We start from the raw sequence: 15,148 nt of genomic DNA on the forward strand, positions 1-15,148 counted from the left end.
TCCCTATGACAGCACCAATGGACAACCATTTGATGAGCAGATTTCAGATGTTTTGGATGGGATACACTGTCATATGGAGAAGATATTTTGGGAGTGTAACAAGTGGATGAAGCATGTGAAGTGACCATGATTGAGTGTTAAAGCTAGAAGCCAAGAGGTAGAATGTTTGAGGCCTTTCTCTATTCTATCTGTTATAGAAGTGGACAAAGAGCTTGAGAACTTGTATAATCACAGCCAATCATGAGATACCTGAATGCTCTACATGGACCAATGAACTGCCTTCGCTTAGGACCAATCAGATTTTTGGCAGGCAATCCAAAGTGTATATAAGTTCATGTTATGCCTGTGTTTCTTGTTTGGTGTTTGAAGTTGGTGGAGGATTGAATAAAAGAGCTGTTATTCTGGAAGAACGTTGTGGTCTGTATTCACCAAACCTGCAGACACATCAATATCCTTTTCTTACTCACAGCATTTCCAAAAAAGAGTCGGTATGCTTTCCGGTCAAATCGTTTTGCACCCATCCAGAACGGTGGTTGATTTTCAAATTCAGATCGCTTAATAGGCTTTAGGTCATATGATCCTGGCCCTGCCTTGAGCTGCAGCGAAATGAAAATCAAACATTGTTTATTAGTGACTGTCATATAATAAGTAATATATCTTCATTATGCTTACTGTGTCTAATTAGCAGCAACCACTATGGCAAGTTGAATACCTTACTTTAAGGGGCCACTTGACACATGACACGGCAACTGTTGGCCCCCTCTTCTGGCAGCAGCACCCTCCCTCCCTCCCTCCCTCCCTCCCTCACTCACTCACTCACTCACTCACTCACTCACTCACTCACTCACTCAGCCATTGTGTCTCTGCCCCCTCCCCATCAGATCTTCTGCAGCCTCAGAAAGGGGATCAGAAAGACAAGGGTTACTGCACCCCAATCCAACCTCTCTCTCTTCAGGAGAACTTGTGACTGTGCTACTGCCTCAGTGTCTCCCCCTCTTCCTCCCTGCCCTGATTATGGACTCGTCTTTTATACTGCCCAAGCAATGGCACCTCTGTTGGACTCCTATCTTCCTTATCTCATTCTTTGAAGTTACACTCAGCTTGACCTCAGTTCTCAGAGAGAGAAACTTCCAAGATCTGTACCTGGTCCTTCTGACTTTTAGTGGGGGCATACTCAATATTACTTAAATATTATGTCAACTTAATTATACAATGATGGTGTGTTATCTTTTTTTACAGAGTTTAAATTGACAGGCAACTGAAGCTGATTGAAGTCTTAGAAGTACGTAACTTTGCCTAGGATTGTACTGCAAGGGTGCTAGCAAGTAAACAACCATTGGCATAATTCTCAGGCTGTAGCCCTGACCCTGCATAAAACCAACTAGGGATCATTTAAGATGCCTGATTGCTGAGGCATCTTCTATTCGATATACTTCTGTCTCTACTTAAAGACAAGCCTATGAGTCAGACCAGTGTTTGGATGAACTAGGACTCTTTCCAAGCTGTACTAAAGCTCATACTACTTCCTGATTTTATTGCTAAATTTAAAAGAAATCTAGTATTGAACTAGCAATTAAACACCAGAGGAAATTTACTTACTGCAATACGTGGACACTGGCCAACAGTTGCCCAGAAGATGCGTTCAGAAGGGCAACCAGGGTTCCGAACGAGGCTGCTGAACACACCATGTTTCTTTTTCTCCTTTGATTCTAGTTCTTCCAGGAAGCTCTTGATCTTGCCCTTTCCCAATTCAACAGTCGTTTTCTGCCAATGTTAAATAGAATAAATAACTCAGAAAGATAAACAAATGAAGTTTACATGTGCTACTTCACTAGTAAGTGCTTCAAGTGATTTTTGTCTGTCTGTTCTTGTGGCATATACCCTTCACCCTGCTTTGAATCCTTGTGTTAGCTAGGCAGTGGGCCAAGCACTAACCTGCTTCGATCCAGTTTTCTCTGGAGATCATCTGTCAGGGTGACCAAGGTCATCTCCACCTCATGGCCAGGTCGGAAGTCAGATGGGAGCCAGATGGGTGACCTTGGGCTCATCACAGCACTAGTAAGGCTGTTCTGAGTGAGCAGTGATATCAGGGCTCTCTCAGCCTCACCTACCTCACAGGGTATCTCTTGTGGGGAGAGGAAAGGAAAGGCAACTGTAAGCCGCTTTGAGAATCTTTTGGGTACAGAAAAGCATCATGTAAGAACAAACACTTCCATACGGATCCATAAGTCTCTTTGAGTGATCATAAATCTGCTCTCTGCCTGTACTTCCATGGTGGTTTCCCATCCAAATACTAATCAGAGCCTACCCTGCTTAGCTCCTGAGACATGGTGAGTTCAGGCCTGGGCAATCCAGGTCAGGGTCTTGGTAGTTCTATCTTTCACACATTTGTTTAATCTCCTTTTAAAGCCACATCTATAAGGACATCATCAATTGGCAGCAAGTCCCATGTTTTAATCACTTCTTGTATATGGAAGTACTTTTGTTTGTCCATTTGGGATCTATTGCAGATTAACTTAATTGGATGCCTTTTAGATCCAGTAATTTCAGAGAGAAAGGGAAAGTGTTCACTATCCGCTCTCTTCCCTAAGCATTATTTTATCTCACTAGTCATTATAACCTTCCTAGTCATTATAGTTTTTCACAAACAAAAGATGCACCAACCACCTTATCATCCTGGTTGCCCTCTTCTGTACATTTTCTAACTCTGCAGTGTTTCTGAAAATACAACAGCCAAAATTGCACATAGGGATGGGTACAACTTGGTTCACAACCTCTGTCAAAAATTTGGCAGGTTCATCTCCCCCAACCCAGGTCTGGTTGGGTTCAGGATTTGGGCCATTTAAACTCTCCTTTTTGCTCCCTCCCCCTCCAAACAGAGAAGAGCAAAATGGAGGTTTTAATTGGCTGGCAGCCATTTTGGCCTCACAGCAGATGTGTGCACATGGACTCAGATGTGAGGCTGAAATAACTACAATGAAATAAATAGGGGGGAAATGGGTGAAAATAGAAAAAAATAACAACGGATTTTAATATTTGTGAAATGCCAACACGTTTTATGTCAAGCTTCTACAGAGTGGTATCACTTCAAATTCTCAGTAAAATGATACTTTCCTTTCTGTGAGTAGTAAAAGAAGAAGAGTTGTTTTTTATGCCCCACTTTTCACTGTCTGAAGGAGTCTCACCTTCCCTCTCTCTCCTCACAACAGTCACCCTGTGAGGTAGGTGGGGCTAAGAGAGCTCTCACAGGGCCGCTTTATTTATTTATTTATTTATTTATATTTCTACACAGAACATTATAACTTACATGAAACATTATGCAGACTATAACATCAAAACAACTTTCAATAAAACATCAATAGATTACAAAACCACAATTATAATATAATAACAATTAACAGTAACTCTGGGAGAGTCATGGGCAGGCATCTGGGGGGACCAGCAGGTGTTCTGAGTCGGTCGGTCTCAAGCAAATGCCTGGTGGAAGAGCTCCCTCTTGCAGGCCCTGCGGAACTGTGGAAGTTCAGCCAGGGCTCTGATCTCCTCAGGGAGCTCGTTCCACCAGGTGGGGGCCAGGACTGAGAAGGCTCTGGCCCTTGTTGAGGTCCAACGCACTTCTCTGGGGCCAGGGATCCGCAGCCAGTTGGAGGTGGCAGAGCGTAAGACTCTTTTGGGGGTATAGGCAGGAAGGCGGTCTCTCAGATACACTGGGCCCAAACCACGTATGGCCTTAAAGGTGATTACCAGAACCTTAAGCTTAATCCGGAATTCAATTGGGAGCCAGCCAGGTTGTTGGAGTGCCAGCCGGATGTGGGATCTCCATGATGTTTTAGTGAGAATCCTGGCTGCAGCATTCTGTACCAGTTGTAGTTTCCATATCGATGAGGGTAGGCCTGCGTAGAGCGAATTGCAGAGGTCCAGCCTAGAGGTGACCGTCGCATGGATCACTGTGGCTAGGTGTTCTGGGTCCAGGTAGGGTGCTAGTAGCTTGGCTTGGCGGAGGTGGTAGAATGCCAGCCGCGCTACCTTTGTGACCTGGGCTTCCATTGTAAGGGAAGCATCCAGGATCACGCCCAGGTTACTGGTGGAGTGCGTTGGTGAGAGTTGCACACCGTCTAGGGTGGGCAGACGCGCTTCCTCCCATGGTCCCTTCCTACCCAACCACAGGACCTCCGTCTTTGTAGGGCTGAGCTTCAGGCAACTCTGCTTGATCCATTGTGTCTTTGTGAGAACAGCACTAACAGGACTGTGACTAGCCCTAGGTCATCCAGTTGGCTGCACATGAAGGACTGGGGAATCAAACCCAGTTCTCCAGATTAGAGGCCACCACTCTTAACCACTACACCAGTTATTAAACTGAATGAGCTGTCCAGGCATGTTTACATCTTTTTACTTTTGAAAACATGGTACAGCCATTTTTAAAAAATGAGTTTTTCAAAAGAAAAAATGAAAACTGGATTGGCATGGAAAATTCAGTGTGGAAAATAAATTAATGTCCACAACTAAGTTGGAACATTCTGGTTTTCAGGCAAACATCTTACTAATTGAGCTATACAGCCCAGGTTAGAGTCTAAAGCTGATACTCAGCATATGAAAGTTTCCCTGATGAGTTTTTAAAAAATCAAAAAGAGTAATATGATGCCTCACTAGAATCTTTAAAAAAACAAACAGGAATCCAACTGTATCAAGTTCCCTTAATTTAAAAAAAGGACAAAATCGGAAAGAAGGGAGGGAAAGGGCACATAGCAGCCCTTGGATGCATAAATTGTCCTGCTTTTGAGTTTCCTTTTCCTTGGGAGTCAAGAAGGGGAAAACTGGAACAATGGGACTCTTTTCTAAAAAAAACGGACATACAGCAAACAGAAAATGAACTGAGCCCTGAAGGAAGCTAAATCCGTGCAAAAACCAAACAAAAGCCTGACCCACTTGCAAAGAGAAAGTAAGTTGACATGCAGAAGAGAAAAATACACCTGAGAGAATGCATGGTAAAAGCTAAGGAAAATGCCAGTGCACAAAAGACCTAATACCAGCTTTCCTAATTATGAGCTTGAATACTGTACAACCATAAAAGGCAATACACATGATATTCTTTTTTTGGTTTTAATATTAATTTTTTTTCTTTTTTAAGACTTACAATCAGAATCATGTTTAATTCCATTGCTCTAAAGTAGGTAGGGCAGAGCATTCATTGAATATCTGAAGGCTCACAAGTCAGAGTGCCATGCCTGAATTACAAATTAATTCTTGCCTGAATTACAAATCAGCACGATGATGCTTTGAAAATATCTTGTCAGCTAAGAAAATGAGCATACGTACTTCAGTAGCATGATGTCCACAAATAATAGGTTTTGACCTATCTCCTGTGAAGGTGTCGTAGGGCCCTCTTGTACTGACCACACGTTTCAGCATCTCATCCATACTATTTTTGAGATTATAAGTACCAGGGCCTAAACCACTTCCCTAAAGCCAATCAAGAATAGAAAGAAAACATTTTTACCAACAACATACATATTTGACAGATGCAATGTGCAGCAGTTATTGAGTCAGCCAGGTGCATTTTGGGGAATACAGTGGTCCCAATCCAATAATAGTTTTGCACAAGTGCAATGACTCTACGTGTGAATGTGCAGCTCCATTAACATCAAAAAGCAAAGCTGTCTAATTCAACAAACTGAGGGCTACAACATACATGTTCATTGGAGAATTGCTTTCTTGGGTATTTTCTTATTACCATCACCCTAAAAAAAGAGACAGGACTTTGCCTTCAAGTGCTATCCAACTACTCCTTCCATTGTGGCAAAGCAATACTCTGGGCCATTCTGCACAGCACTAATGTTGCTGAAGTCTAACTGTTGTGTAACGCTATTTTTTTTTAACATTATGCATGACATTGTACAGAATCCGCAACACTCCTGCAACACTCCAGCAAAAATTGCTTCGATGTAGCGCTTTTTGGGGAATCGTAAAAAATTGATTCCCCCTTAAAAAAACGCTTGATTCCTGAGAACAACCTGCAACACATCCGAAAAAGACATGTGCATTCTCAATATAGTGGTAGGAAGAAGGTTCCTCCTTCGCTCCTGCCCCCAAACTTCTGGAAGACGGGGAAGCCTTTTTTTCCCTTCAAGCCGCAGATAGCAATGAACACATGAGCACACTGCTTCTTTAAACGAAGTTCCTGGACAACTAATGCAGCAGTGCCAAACAGAAAGCACCCTTCTTCAAATGTATTAAAACTCCATCACCCACTGTCATTGCTAAAAAAAGAGGTTTTTTTAAATGGAAACGCGTGTCAACGAATACACGTGAGCACGGCATGTTTTGTCTGCTAAAGGAATGTTTTGGGAAGAGAAACTGAAAGACGGCTCTCTATGGAGTGAACACATATTCGTTGCCACTTGTATTTTTGTATTTTTGTTTTTTAAATTAAAGGGAAAAGGGGTGTTTGGTGGCACTAGGATATCAATTTCATTGGCTCTTCAGTTTGATTGACGGCCAGAGGCTGGCAGAAATGCCACAAATTTGTAGTGATTCCGGCGAGACCAGAAACTTGTGGGTAACGAAAACAGTGCTAGTGGGAGAGCCTTTTTTCCGCTAGAAACGGCTGTGTGTGTTATCAAGACCTGCCGCTATTAATAGTAGCGCTTTACGATAGCGCTTACATTTGGCTACATTGGCAGTTGTGCGGAATGGCCCTAAACATTTTTCTTCTATGGGGTTGGTAGTTACCAAACAGGAAGACCATAGAGATAAGAAGCAGCTGAATGAAGAATTAAGAGCTCAAGCTTGCCATATTGGGAAAGATGAAGCATTTTGCTGTTTTGCTGTCCATTATTCCCAGCGCAGTCACAGAGCGTTTTTCCTTCTCTTCTAGGTGAGTATAAGGATTCCCATATGTTCCTGGGCCAGGGTAGCACTCCTAGGAAGATGAACAATAAGAGAAAGAAGAATAATTGGATAATTGACACTACCCAATCATAAATGTCCCACAGATGGGCTAAGGTGAGCCCTGGTCTTCAAAAACAGGTACATCACTCATATAAGATATTTTGAGACATATCACTAATATACTTCAAGTAGTATCAACTAAATCTAAGTTTGGTTTTTGCATTTCACAACACGGTGATGCAGTGATGGGGAAATCACCATTTGCCCAATTCTGTATGTCGCATCAGGCAAAGGCATCTCCAATTAGCAACTTGAGGAAGTCTTTATTATTTATTATATTTATAGACCGCACTCAATCTGCTACTTGTCTGAACAGCTTTCTAGGGGCTATTATACACATACAGCTTTTCACTGAAGCCAGCACGCTGACCCTTTTAAATTGTCATTTTAAACCCTTTTAAATCCTTAAGTGGGGGGCACTTCTTCCATTGTGCTAGAAAGTCATTGGCAGGCCACAGTCAGCTGGAATATCACCTGAAAGCCACTCTGGCACATACTGCTGGCAGGGCCTCATGGGAATTTTAGTCCATAGGCATGGAGATCTAAACAATTTCCTTGGAGGCACACAGACTTTTGAAAACTCTACAACCTTTCCACCACCCCTTCTTCTAACCCCATTCCACAGTCCTCTCCAACTATGCTGTCCCTGCATTACAGTGACCAGCATTGCAGGATTGTCCAGCAAATGCTCCATCTGCATCTCCTGCACCACTGTTACCACTGCTGAAGTGTGAGGTAATTTGGACATGTCTGCCATGTTGGAGGAAAAGTAGGAGGCGTTTTCATCAACAATGCACTGCTGGAACAGAATTGCAAATAATACACACACACACAATTTTGGTGGTGGTGGAGACCGTTATTGTTGCTGCACAAGGATGGGGTCTGCTACTGCTGCTGCCACCTCATGGGTGGGCCATTCGCAAGTGATTAAGTGCTTGCTATGTGGGGTGGGGGAGGAAAGGTAGATGAGGCTCTTGGAAGCCCAGGTGCCTGCTGCCTCATCCTGGCTTAACCACCACCGTTTCTCTATCAGAGAACAGATCATGGCAACTGCTACTCCAGAAGTTGGGAAGGTGCCTGAGAGAAGCTGCGAATGACAAGAACGACATTTCCTGGTTTCTTACACACATACACACACATGCCTTGAAGACTGATGGAGGAAGGAAAGCACACAAAAAAGCTGTGGGGGTGATTAGCAGCTGTCAAGTGGGAGCAGAAATCTCTTTCGTGGGAAGTTGCAAGTATCTGGGGCACCCTTGTTGATTGTCTGAAGGGAACTGAAATTAATTTCTGCTGGTGTATTGTCATAGTACAAGTGGGAGGATCTGCACTGAACAAGAGTCACCTCAAGCTGCCATTGGTGGACAAGGGACTAGAGGCTGTCCGTTTCCCCATTGGTGTGCAGCGCCAAAGGAGAGGAGACCAAAAACACGCTAATGGTTATGCATGCACAAACAGGTGTCTTTAGCATTGGTGGAAAAAAAAGTCATAGTAAAGCTAGTTTCGAATGCTGCACTGAAAAGACGCAGTCACCATTATGAGTGGGGAGGACAATATATAATCAAAAATACTATGGTAGGTTTTCTGTGTTGAAAATGGCGCCCCATGGATAATCAAAAGTAAAGTATTTTTTTCAAGATGTTTTGCAATGTTTCCCGACCATCAAAAGAAACCATGCTTTTAGGGAAAGAGCTTTGAATTCTTCTCTTCTGCCAGAACAGATGTTGTCAACAAAACCCACACTTTTTAGTCCTGGGTGCCCAATATTATTAGTATATCATCTTCTCACAATCATCTATGGATGTTTTATTCTTTGCGATAGTTTGTAGTGAAAAACATGCTATGGAAACTTAATGAAGACTGCTGCGACTCCAGGGGTTCTGGAGCTCTAACCCCCCAGTAGGTACAGCTGCAGCAATACGTGTTTTTCACCTACTAGTCCACTGTGAGTCACTCTTGCTTCATAAATTCTAAGATCTATCTAATCGTGAGGATTTTTAAAATCTAGTATTTAACTACAGCGGGCAGTCAGTCTATCCAATTTTGCATTTCCACCTCTCAGATCCACAGAGAGTAAAATGTTTGTTCCCTGGATAGCCTAATCTCCTCAGATCTCAGAAGCTAAGGAGGGTTGATCCTAGTTAGTTATTTGGTGGGAAGTCACCAAGGAATCCCAGGGTTGCTAAGGAAAGAAACACGATGGTAAACCACCTCTGTTAGTCTGTTCCTTTTGTAAGAAGAGAATCTCAGTCATCAGTCATTTCAGATTGAGGCTCACTCAAAAATTACAATATTTGACATGTTCATTTGTGTCCCAGCAGCCTAAACATGCTTAGGCCTGGATTCAGACAAATGTTCACAAATGGAAGGAACTGTTGTCAGTGGAATAGCACTTCATAGAATCATAGAATAGAATCATAGAGTTGGAAGGGGCCATATAGGCTATCTAGTCCAACCCCCTGCTCAACGCAGGATCAGCCCAAAGCATTCAGGGTAAGTATCTGTCCAGCCGCTGCTTAGACTGCCAGTTTGGGGGAGCTCACCACTTCCTCAGGCAGTCAATTCCACTGCTGAACTACTCTATGAACAATTTTTCTCCTGATATCGAGCCAATATAGTTCTACACATAATTTAAACCCATTGATGCAGATCCTGTCCTCTACTGCCAACAGAAACCTTTCCCTGGCCTCCTCTAAGAGACAACCTTTCTGTCAGGGATTAGGCCAAGCCCTGTCAGTTAATTCCGTGATAAAGGAACATCCAGGATCCCAAGGCAAGTGAAGATACAAAGAGTAGCTTTATTCGAACAGGTTGGTATGGCAGGACCTGTTGGAGACTGGTAGGGAAGGCTGACTTCCCTGGATCAACAAGCTGTTCTTCAGATGATTGCAGATCGCTCCCTTTAAAATCTGCTCCATTATCTTCCCTGCAATTGAAGTCAGACTTACTGGCCTGTAGTTTTTTAGGTCATTTTCCCTCCCTTTTTTTGAAGATTGGAATTACATTTGCTTTCCCCCAGCCTTCTGCTACCCTCCAGTCCTCCAAGAGGTCCTAAAGATGATGGACAAGGGTCCCACAAGCTCATCAGAATGTTCTCTGAGCACTCTGGGTGCACACCATTTGCCCATGGGATTTGAATTCATCCAGTACAGTCAGGTGCCTATCAACAACCACTCTGTCCATGTCAACTTGCTACCCAGTCACTATACCTCACCTACAGCCATCCCTAGATATGTCTATATTCTTCTGAGAAAACACAGAGGCAAAACAGGTACTTAATCATTCTGCTTTCTCTCTGTCCTCTGTCAGAGTCTCTCCATCTTCACCCAGTTGTGAGACTATTGCCTCATTTAGCTTACATTGGGAGGACTGGCAAATACTCCAGAAGATAGAGACAGAGTTCAACGAGATCTGAACACAATGGAAAAATGGGCAAATGAGAACAAGATGCAATTTAATAAAGATAAGTGTAAAGTTCTGCATCTGGGTCAGAAAAATGAAAAGCATGCCTACTGGATGAGGGATACGCTTCTAGGTAACACTGTGTGTGAACGAGACCTTGGGGTACTTGTGGATTGTAAACTAAACATGAGCAGGCAGTGTGATGCAGCGGTAAAAAGGGCGAATGCCATTTTGTATCAACAGGGGCATCACATCAAAATCACAGGATGTCACAGTCCCATTGTATACAGCACTGGTCAGACCACACCTGGAGTACTGTGTGCAGTTCTGGAGGCCTCACTTCAAGAAGGACGTAGATAAAATTGAAAGGGTACAGAGGAGACCGACGAAGATGATCTGGGGCCAAGGGACCAAACCCTATGAAGATAGGTTGAGGGACTTGGGAATGTTCAGCCTGGAGAAGAGGAGGTTGAGAGGGGACATGATAGCCCTCTTTAAGTATTTGAAAGGTTGTCATTTGGAGGAGGGCAGGATGCTGTTCCCATTGGCTGCAGAGGAAAGGACACGCAGTAATGGGTTTAAACTTCAAGTACAACGATATAGGCTAGATATCAGGAAAAAGATTTTCACAGTCAGAGTAGTTCAGAAGTGGAATAGGCTGCCTAAGGAGGTGGTGAGCTCCCCCTCACTGGAAGTCTTCAAGCAAAGGTTGGATACACACTTTTCTTGGATGCTTTAGGATGCTTTGGGCTGATCCTGCGTTGAGCAGGGGGTTGGACTAGATGGCCTGTATGGCCCCTTCCAACTCTATGATTCTATGATTCTATGATTTTTCCACAATTTGATAAATAAAATTGTCAGCCAGGCAGGTCTGAGATTTGCTGATTCAGGACACTTAGCAGAGTTTGTTTTCAAGAACACAGCAGGAAAATTGAAGTGACCCATAATTATAAGGTTCTGTTGGCCAGATATTCTTTCTCAAGGAGGGCGGCATCCACATCTTCATCCTGTAGACACCAATCACTATACTCTGTATTTCCCTCCTTAATCTTCTCCCAGATACTTTCCAAGAGAGTGTCACTCTCCTTCTCTAGTATCTCTTGACAGGCAAGCCCCCTCATCATGTGCAGTGCCATCCCACCTCCTCCTCAACCTTTTCTGTTTCTTTTGAATAACTCCTATCCCTCCATTAATGGGAATCATTCCACCAAGTTTCTGTAATACCTGCCAGATCATATATCTCTGTCTACAAGAGAAGCTCAAGCTCTTCCTTTTTATTGCTCATGCTTCTGGCATTGGTATATAGGCACCTGAAGCCTTGGTTCTATTTGAACCATCCTTCCCAGGTGGGCCATCATTATTTGCTTTGCTATATTAGAATTCCTACATTGGACATCTTTCCCTTGTGGCTTCAGTTTAAAGCTCTCCTGATGAATCTCCCCAGTTTCCTGCCATTGCAGACACACAGGTAGACATTCACAGATGTACACCTTGTGCTTGCCACTCAGGGCCATGTTCACTGAAGTATAACTTCACAGCTTGGGCATTAACAACAGCCAGCAAGAATGGAATCTTTCACAGGTGCCTGACAGGGCAGGCTCCATGTAAAGCACAAGTACATTAGAAGCCAGCTGCACATTCAACTCCTGACTGGTCAGCTTCTCCTTCTAGCGCAGTTACAATACTGAGCCAAAAGAAAGACAACCCTGAATTTAAGATGACCCCTGATTTTCAAGTCACAGTACTTGGAAAGAAGCCTCATCTTCTTTTAGAATAAAGTCACCTAGGCACAAAGAGGTGATAACCCTGTGGTTCAGTTGCAGCACAGGCCAAAGTGGGTTGATTTGACATTTGCATTGAACGTCAAGTAAAAACATAAGGTCATGCAGGGATTATAATACATAATCAAGAAACTCAGTCACTGAATTAGACTGGTAATTACATTCATGTCAAGGTTCTCAGCATCCCTGGTTGCAACTCGGAAATATTGTTCTTAATAGGATCACAGATTTTGAGTATTTCTGCTTGTTGTCACATTAAGGCTTTGTTCTGAATGTACATTATGAATATCCACTAATGCTCCACAACTCAACTATTTAATCTCTAGGCTAGATATATCTAACCTTCTATTCTTTCCAAAAACTTTTCAAATCATACAATTGTTGCCAGGATGGAAACCATTACATACCCTGATGCGATCTTTAAACCTCGCTTCTCCTGTGTCACAAACCCCTTTAATGCTGCATGGACGGTGCTTCTGGAGTCCCAGAAAATCTGTATAGTTGTAAGTACCAGGGCCCAGTTTCTGTTTCTAGGTAAGAGAATTAAGAGAAGAAAAGCTGTTTTTACACAAAGGATTCCCAGAGCAGCTGTCAGACACCTTTCCCTTCCTCTCTCTGCAACAGACACTATGTGGTGCGTGGGAGAGATCTAAGATAACTGCTTTGTGAGAACTGTGGCCCAAGGCTGCATGTGGAGGGCTGGGGAATCAAACCCAGTTCTCTAGGTTAGAATCCACCATTCTTTAACCACTGCACCACATTGGCTTTCAAGAGGACATAGGGTTTCCATAACGGCATGTGCACTGCTTTAATATCCCTCCATCTGCAAAATATCTCCTACTGCCTACTGTAAGGGGAGCCAGGAAAAAGGATCAGAGCAGGAGCACTTGGAGACAAACATGACCATCAAATTGAATAGCCCTGCACATAAATAGCACTCAAATTACTGTTATAAACATACCTATTTGAAAACAAGCTTCCCTGAAATTACCTCTCCTCATTATAGTTCTGAATAGCTAGCAATCCGAATAGCTAGTAATGGCAGGATCCCCTTTCTCCTTGTTTGATCAATCAAAGTCAATGGGCCTCTACCTTGAATCAAAGTAAAGGTGACCCTGGAGGGATCTATGACTTGGTGGGGACTCCCCTCCTAACTCCGCTGCCCTGGGCAGGCCTGCCAAGGCCTGGAGAGACCTCAGAGGGCCTTCTCAGGGTGGGGGGAGTGCTGGCAGGGACTCCCCTCCTCCCTCTCCCCCAGGGGAGGCAGGGGGAATGCTGGTGGGGGTCATTGCCTTCCCTGCCCTACCACACACCAGCAAGGCCAGGCCTGGGGCTCCAGGGGTGGGGCTGGCTTCCCCATTGCATAGACAACAATGATGGATCTGCGGCATCCTCTGCGCGAGAAGCCACTGATGCCACCACCGTGGGAGGCCACAAAGCGCCACTGCTTCCTGCCCAACCATCAGCACTGCCCTCCAGGGCCCCGTGGCTGCTGCGATCGCAGCAACCACAAGGAACTGCCACGGGAGACCACGAGGCACCACCATTCTCGGTGGCTGGTGATGGCGGCAGCTGCAGGGCCCTGGAGGGCAGCAGCAGCGCAAGGCCTCCCATGGTGGCGGCGGTGAAGCTTGCACAGCAACGTGGGCTAAGCTCAGGAGGCCCCTCCAGGTGCCCTGACTCTGGGGCAGGGCTTGCGCTGCCCTCCAGGGCCCCATGGCCGCCGGCATCACAAGCCGGCAGTAATGACGGCACCACTCAAGCCCCACCCTGGAACCCGGGTCCCTGCGTGGGGGCCTTCTGAGCCCAGGAACCTGCGTGGGGGCCTTCTGAGCCCAGCCTGTGTGCCGGGCTGCCTGCGCGGCAAAAAACTTTAAAAAAATAAAATAATATTTTTTAAAAAAAAATTTAGAACTCTGCGGGACATCAAGAAAACGCTGCAGGACATCGGGAAAATGCCCCCAAAGGCGGGACTGCCCCACCAAAGGCGGGACATCTGGTCACCTTATGTTTAGTGTACCTCATAAGTTCCATGTAAACCACCCAGAGCCATATGAGAGGGCTGTATAAAAATCTAAGAAAATAAATAAATAAAATAAAGATGTTGAGATACTTGTGATGTCTGCCATGACTACTTGTGAACCTAAGCCTACAGTTACTTAGAAGTAAGGACTGTTGAATTCTCTTGGAGACTTACATCTGTGTCAGTAAAGATGCTTAAGTTTGTTATGTCTGGAAAACAGTCTAAAGTGCATTGCCAGGTTCAAGAGAGTGCATGGGGGCCATCAACAGCAGAATTTTCACAACTGACTGGGGGTACAGCTGTGGGGGAGAAGGAAAGCTTTGTTCAGAGTCCCCAGCTGAATTGGCAATGATCTGCTTAATATTTTCATCCCTGGATCCAGCCAATATGCAGTTATCAGACTAAATCATAGAGCTTACCAGGAGTTTCCCTTTCTTGCATATTTCCTTAAAATTAAAATGAGGCATTTGAGTGAGCCTTGTTGCTTCCTGTGCTTTTGCCCAGTTAGAAAATGAGAGCTTCTGCAGAGCAAGGGAACTGAAGTCTCCACAGTCAATGCTGTAAGTGCCAGGTCCTAATCTTCGGTTCTAAAGAAAATATAAAATTACTATTATTTGCATTGATACAGTTTCTTTGAAAAATGGTGTAAATGTTGAAGAACACGATCAGTGATAGATTGGCAATTAGATTAATTATTCTGTGAACTAGGGGTCCACCTCAACAGATGCTCTTTCAGTAGCATTAACATGATACAGACAGCCTGCATATTCTCTTTAAAGTTCCACATTAGTTTGGTATATAGTAGCTGTTCATATGTCAGGGAAGAAATGGCCATATTCCTATCCCTTTGAAGACAAAGCATGTGAACAATACAAGTAGAACTTTGGCATGCCATTACATTGTTGTATAGTCATGTTGACACCTCTCCCCAAATGGCCAATGATGGACCTAGAGGGGTGAGAACAGGAGGGTCCCCAGGTAGACACATACACAG

General features: G+C 44.1%; 1 protein-coding gene across 1 annotated transcript in view; it reads right to left on the reverse strand.

Moving 5' to 3' along the window:
• CIMAP2 (ciliary microtubule associated protein 2) overlaps nt 1-15,148 on the reverse strand; it is a 35,066-nt gene that overhangs the window by 11,976 nt on the left and 7,942 nt on the right. Inside the window, exons 3-8 of the mRNA XM_077333615.1 lie at nt 14,574-14,741; nt 12,539-12,661; nt 6,791-6,919; nt 5,317-5,460; nt 1,600-1,764; nt 468-596 (exon numbers count right to left, since the gene is read on the reverse strand). Coding sequence (XP_077189730.1) covers nt 468-596; nt 1,600-1,764; nt 5,317-5,460; nt 6,791-6,919; nt 12,539-12,661; nt 14,574-14,741 — 858 coding nt within the window. The remainder of the gene's footprint in view (nt 1-467; nt 597-1,599; nt 1,765-5,316; nt 5,461-6,790; nt 6,920-12,538; nt 12,662-14,573; nt 14,742-15,148) is intronic.

Source organism: Paroedura picta, chromosome 4, assembly GCF_049243985.1.
Source record: "Paroedura picta isolate Pp20150507F chromosome 4, Ppicta_v3.0, whole genome shotgun sequence".
In the NCBI taxonomy this organism is placed as follows: domain Eukaryota; kingdom Metazoa; phylum Chordata; class Lepidosauria; order Squamata; family Gekkonidae; genus Paroedura; species Paroedura picta.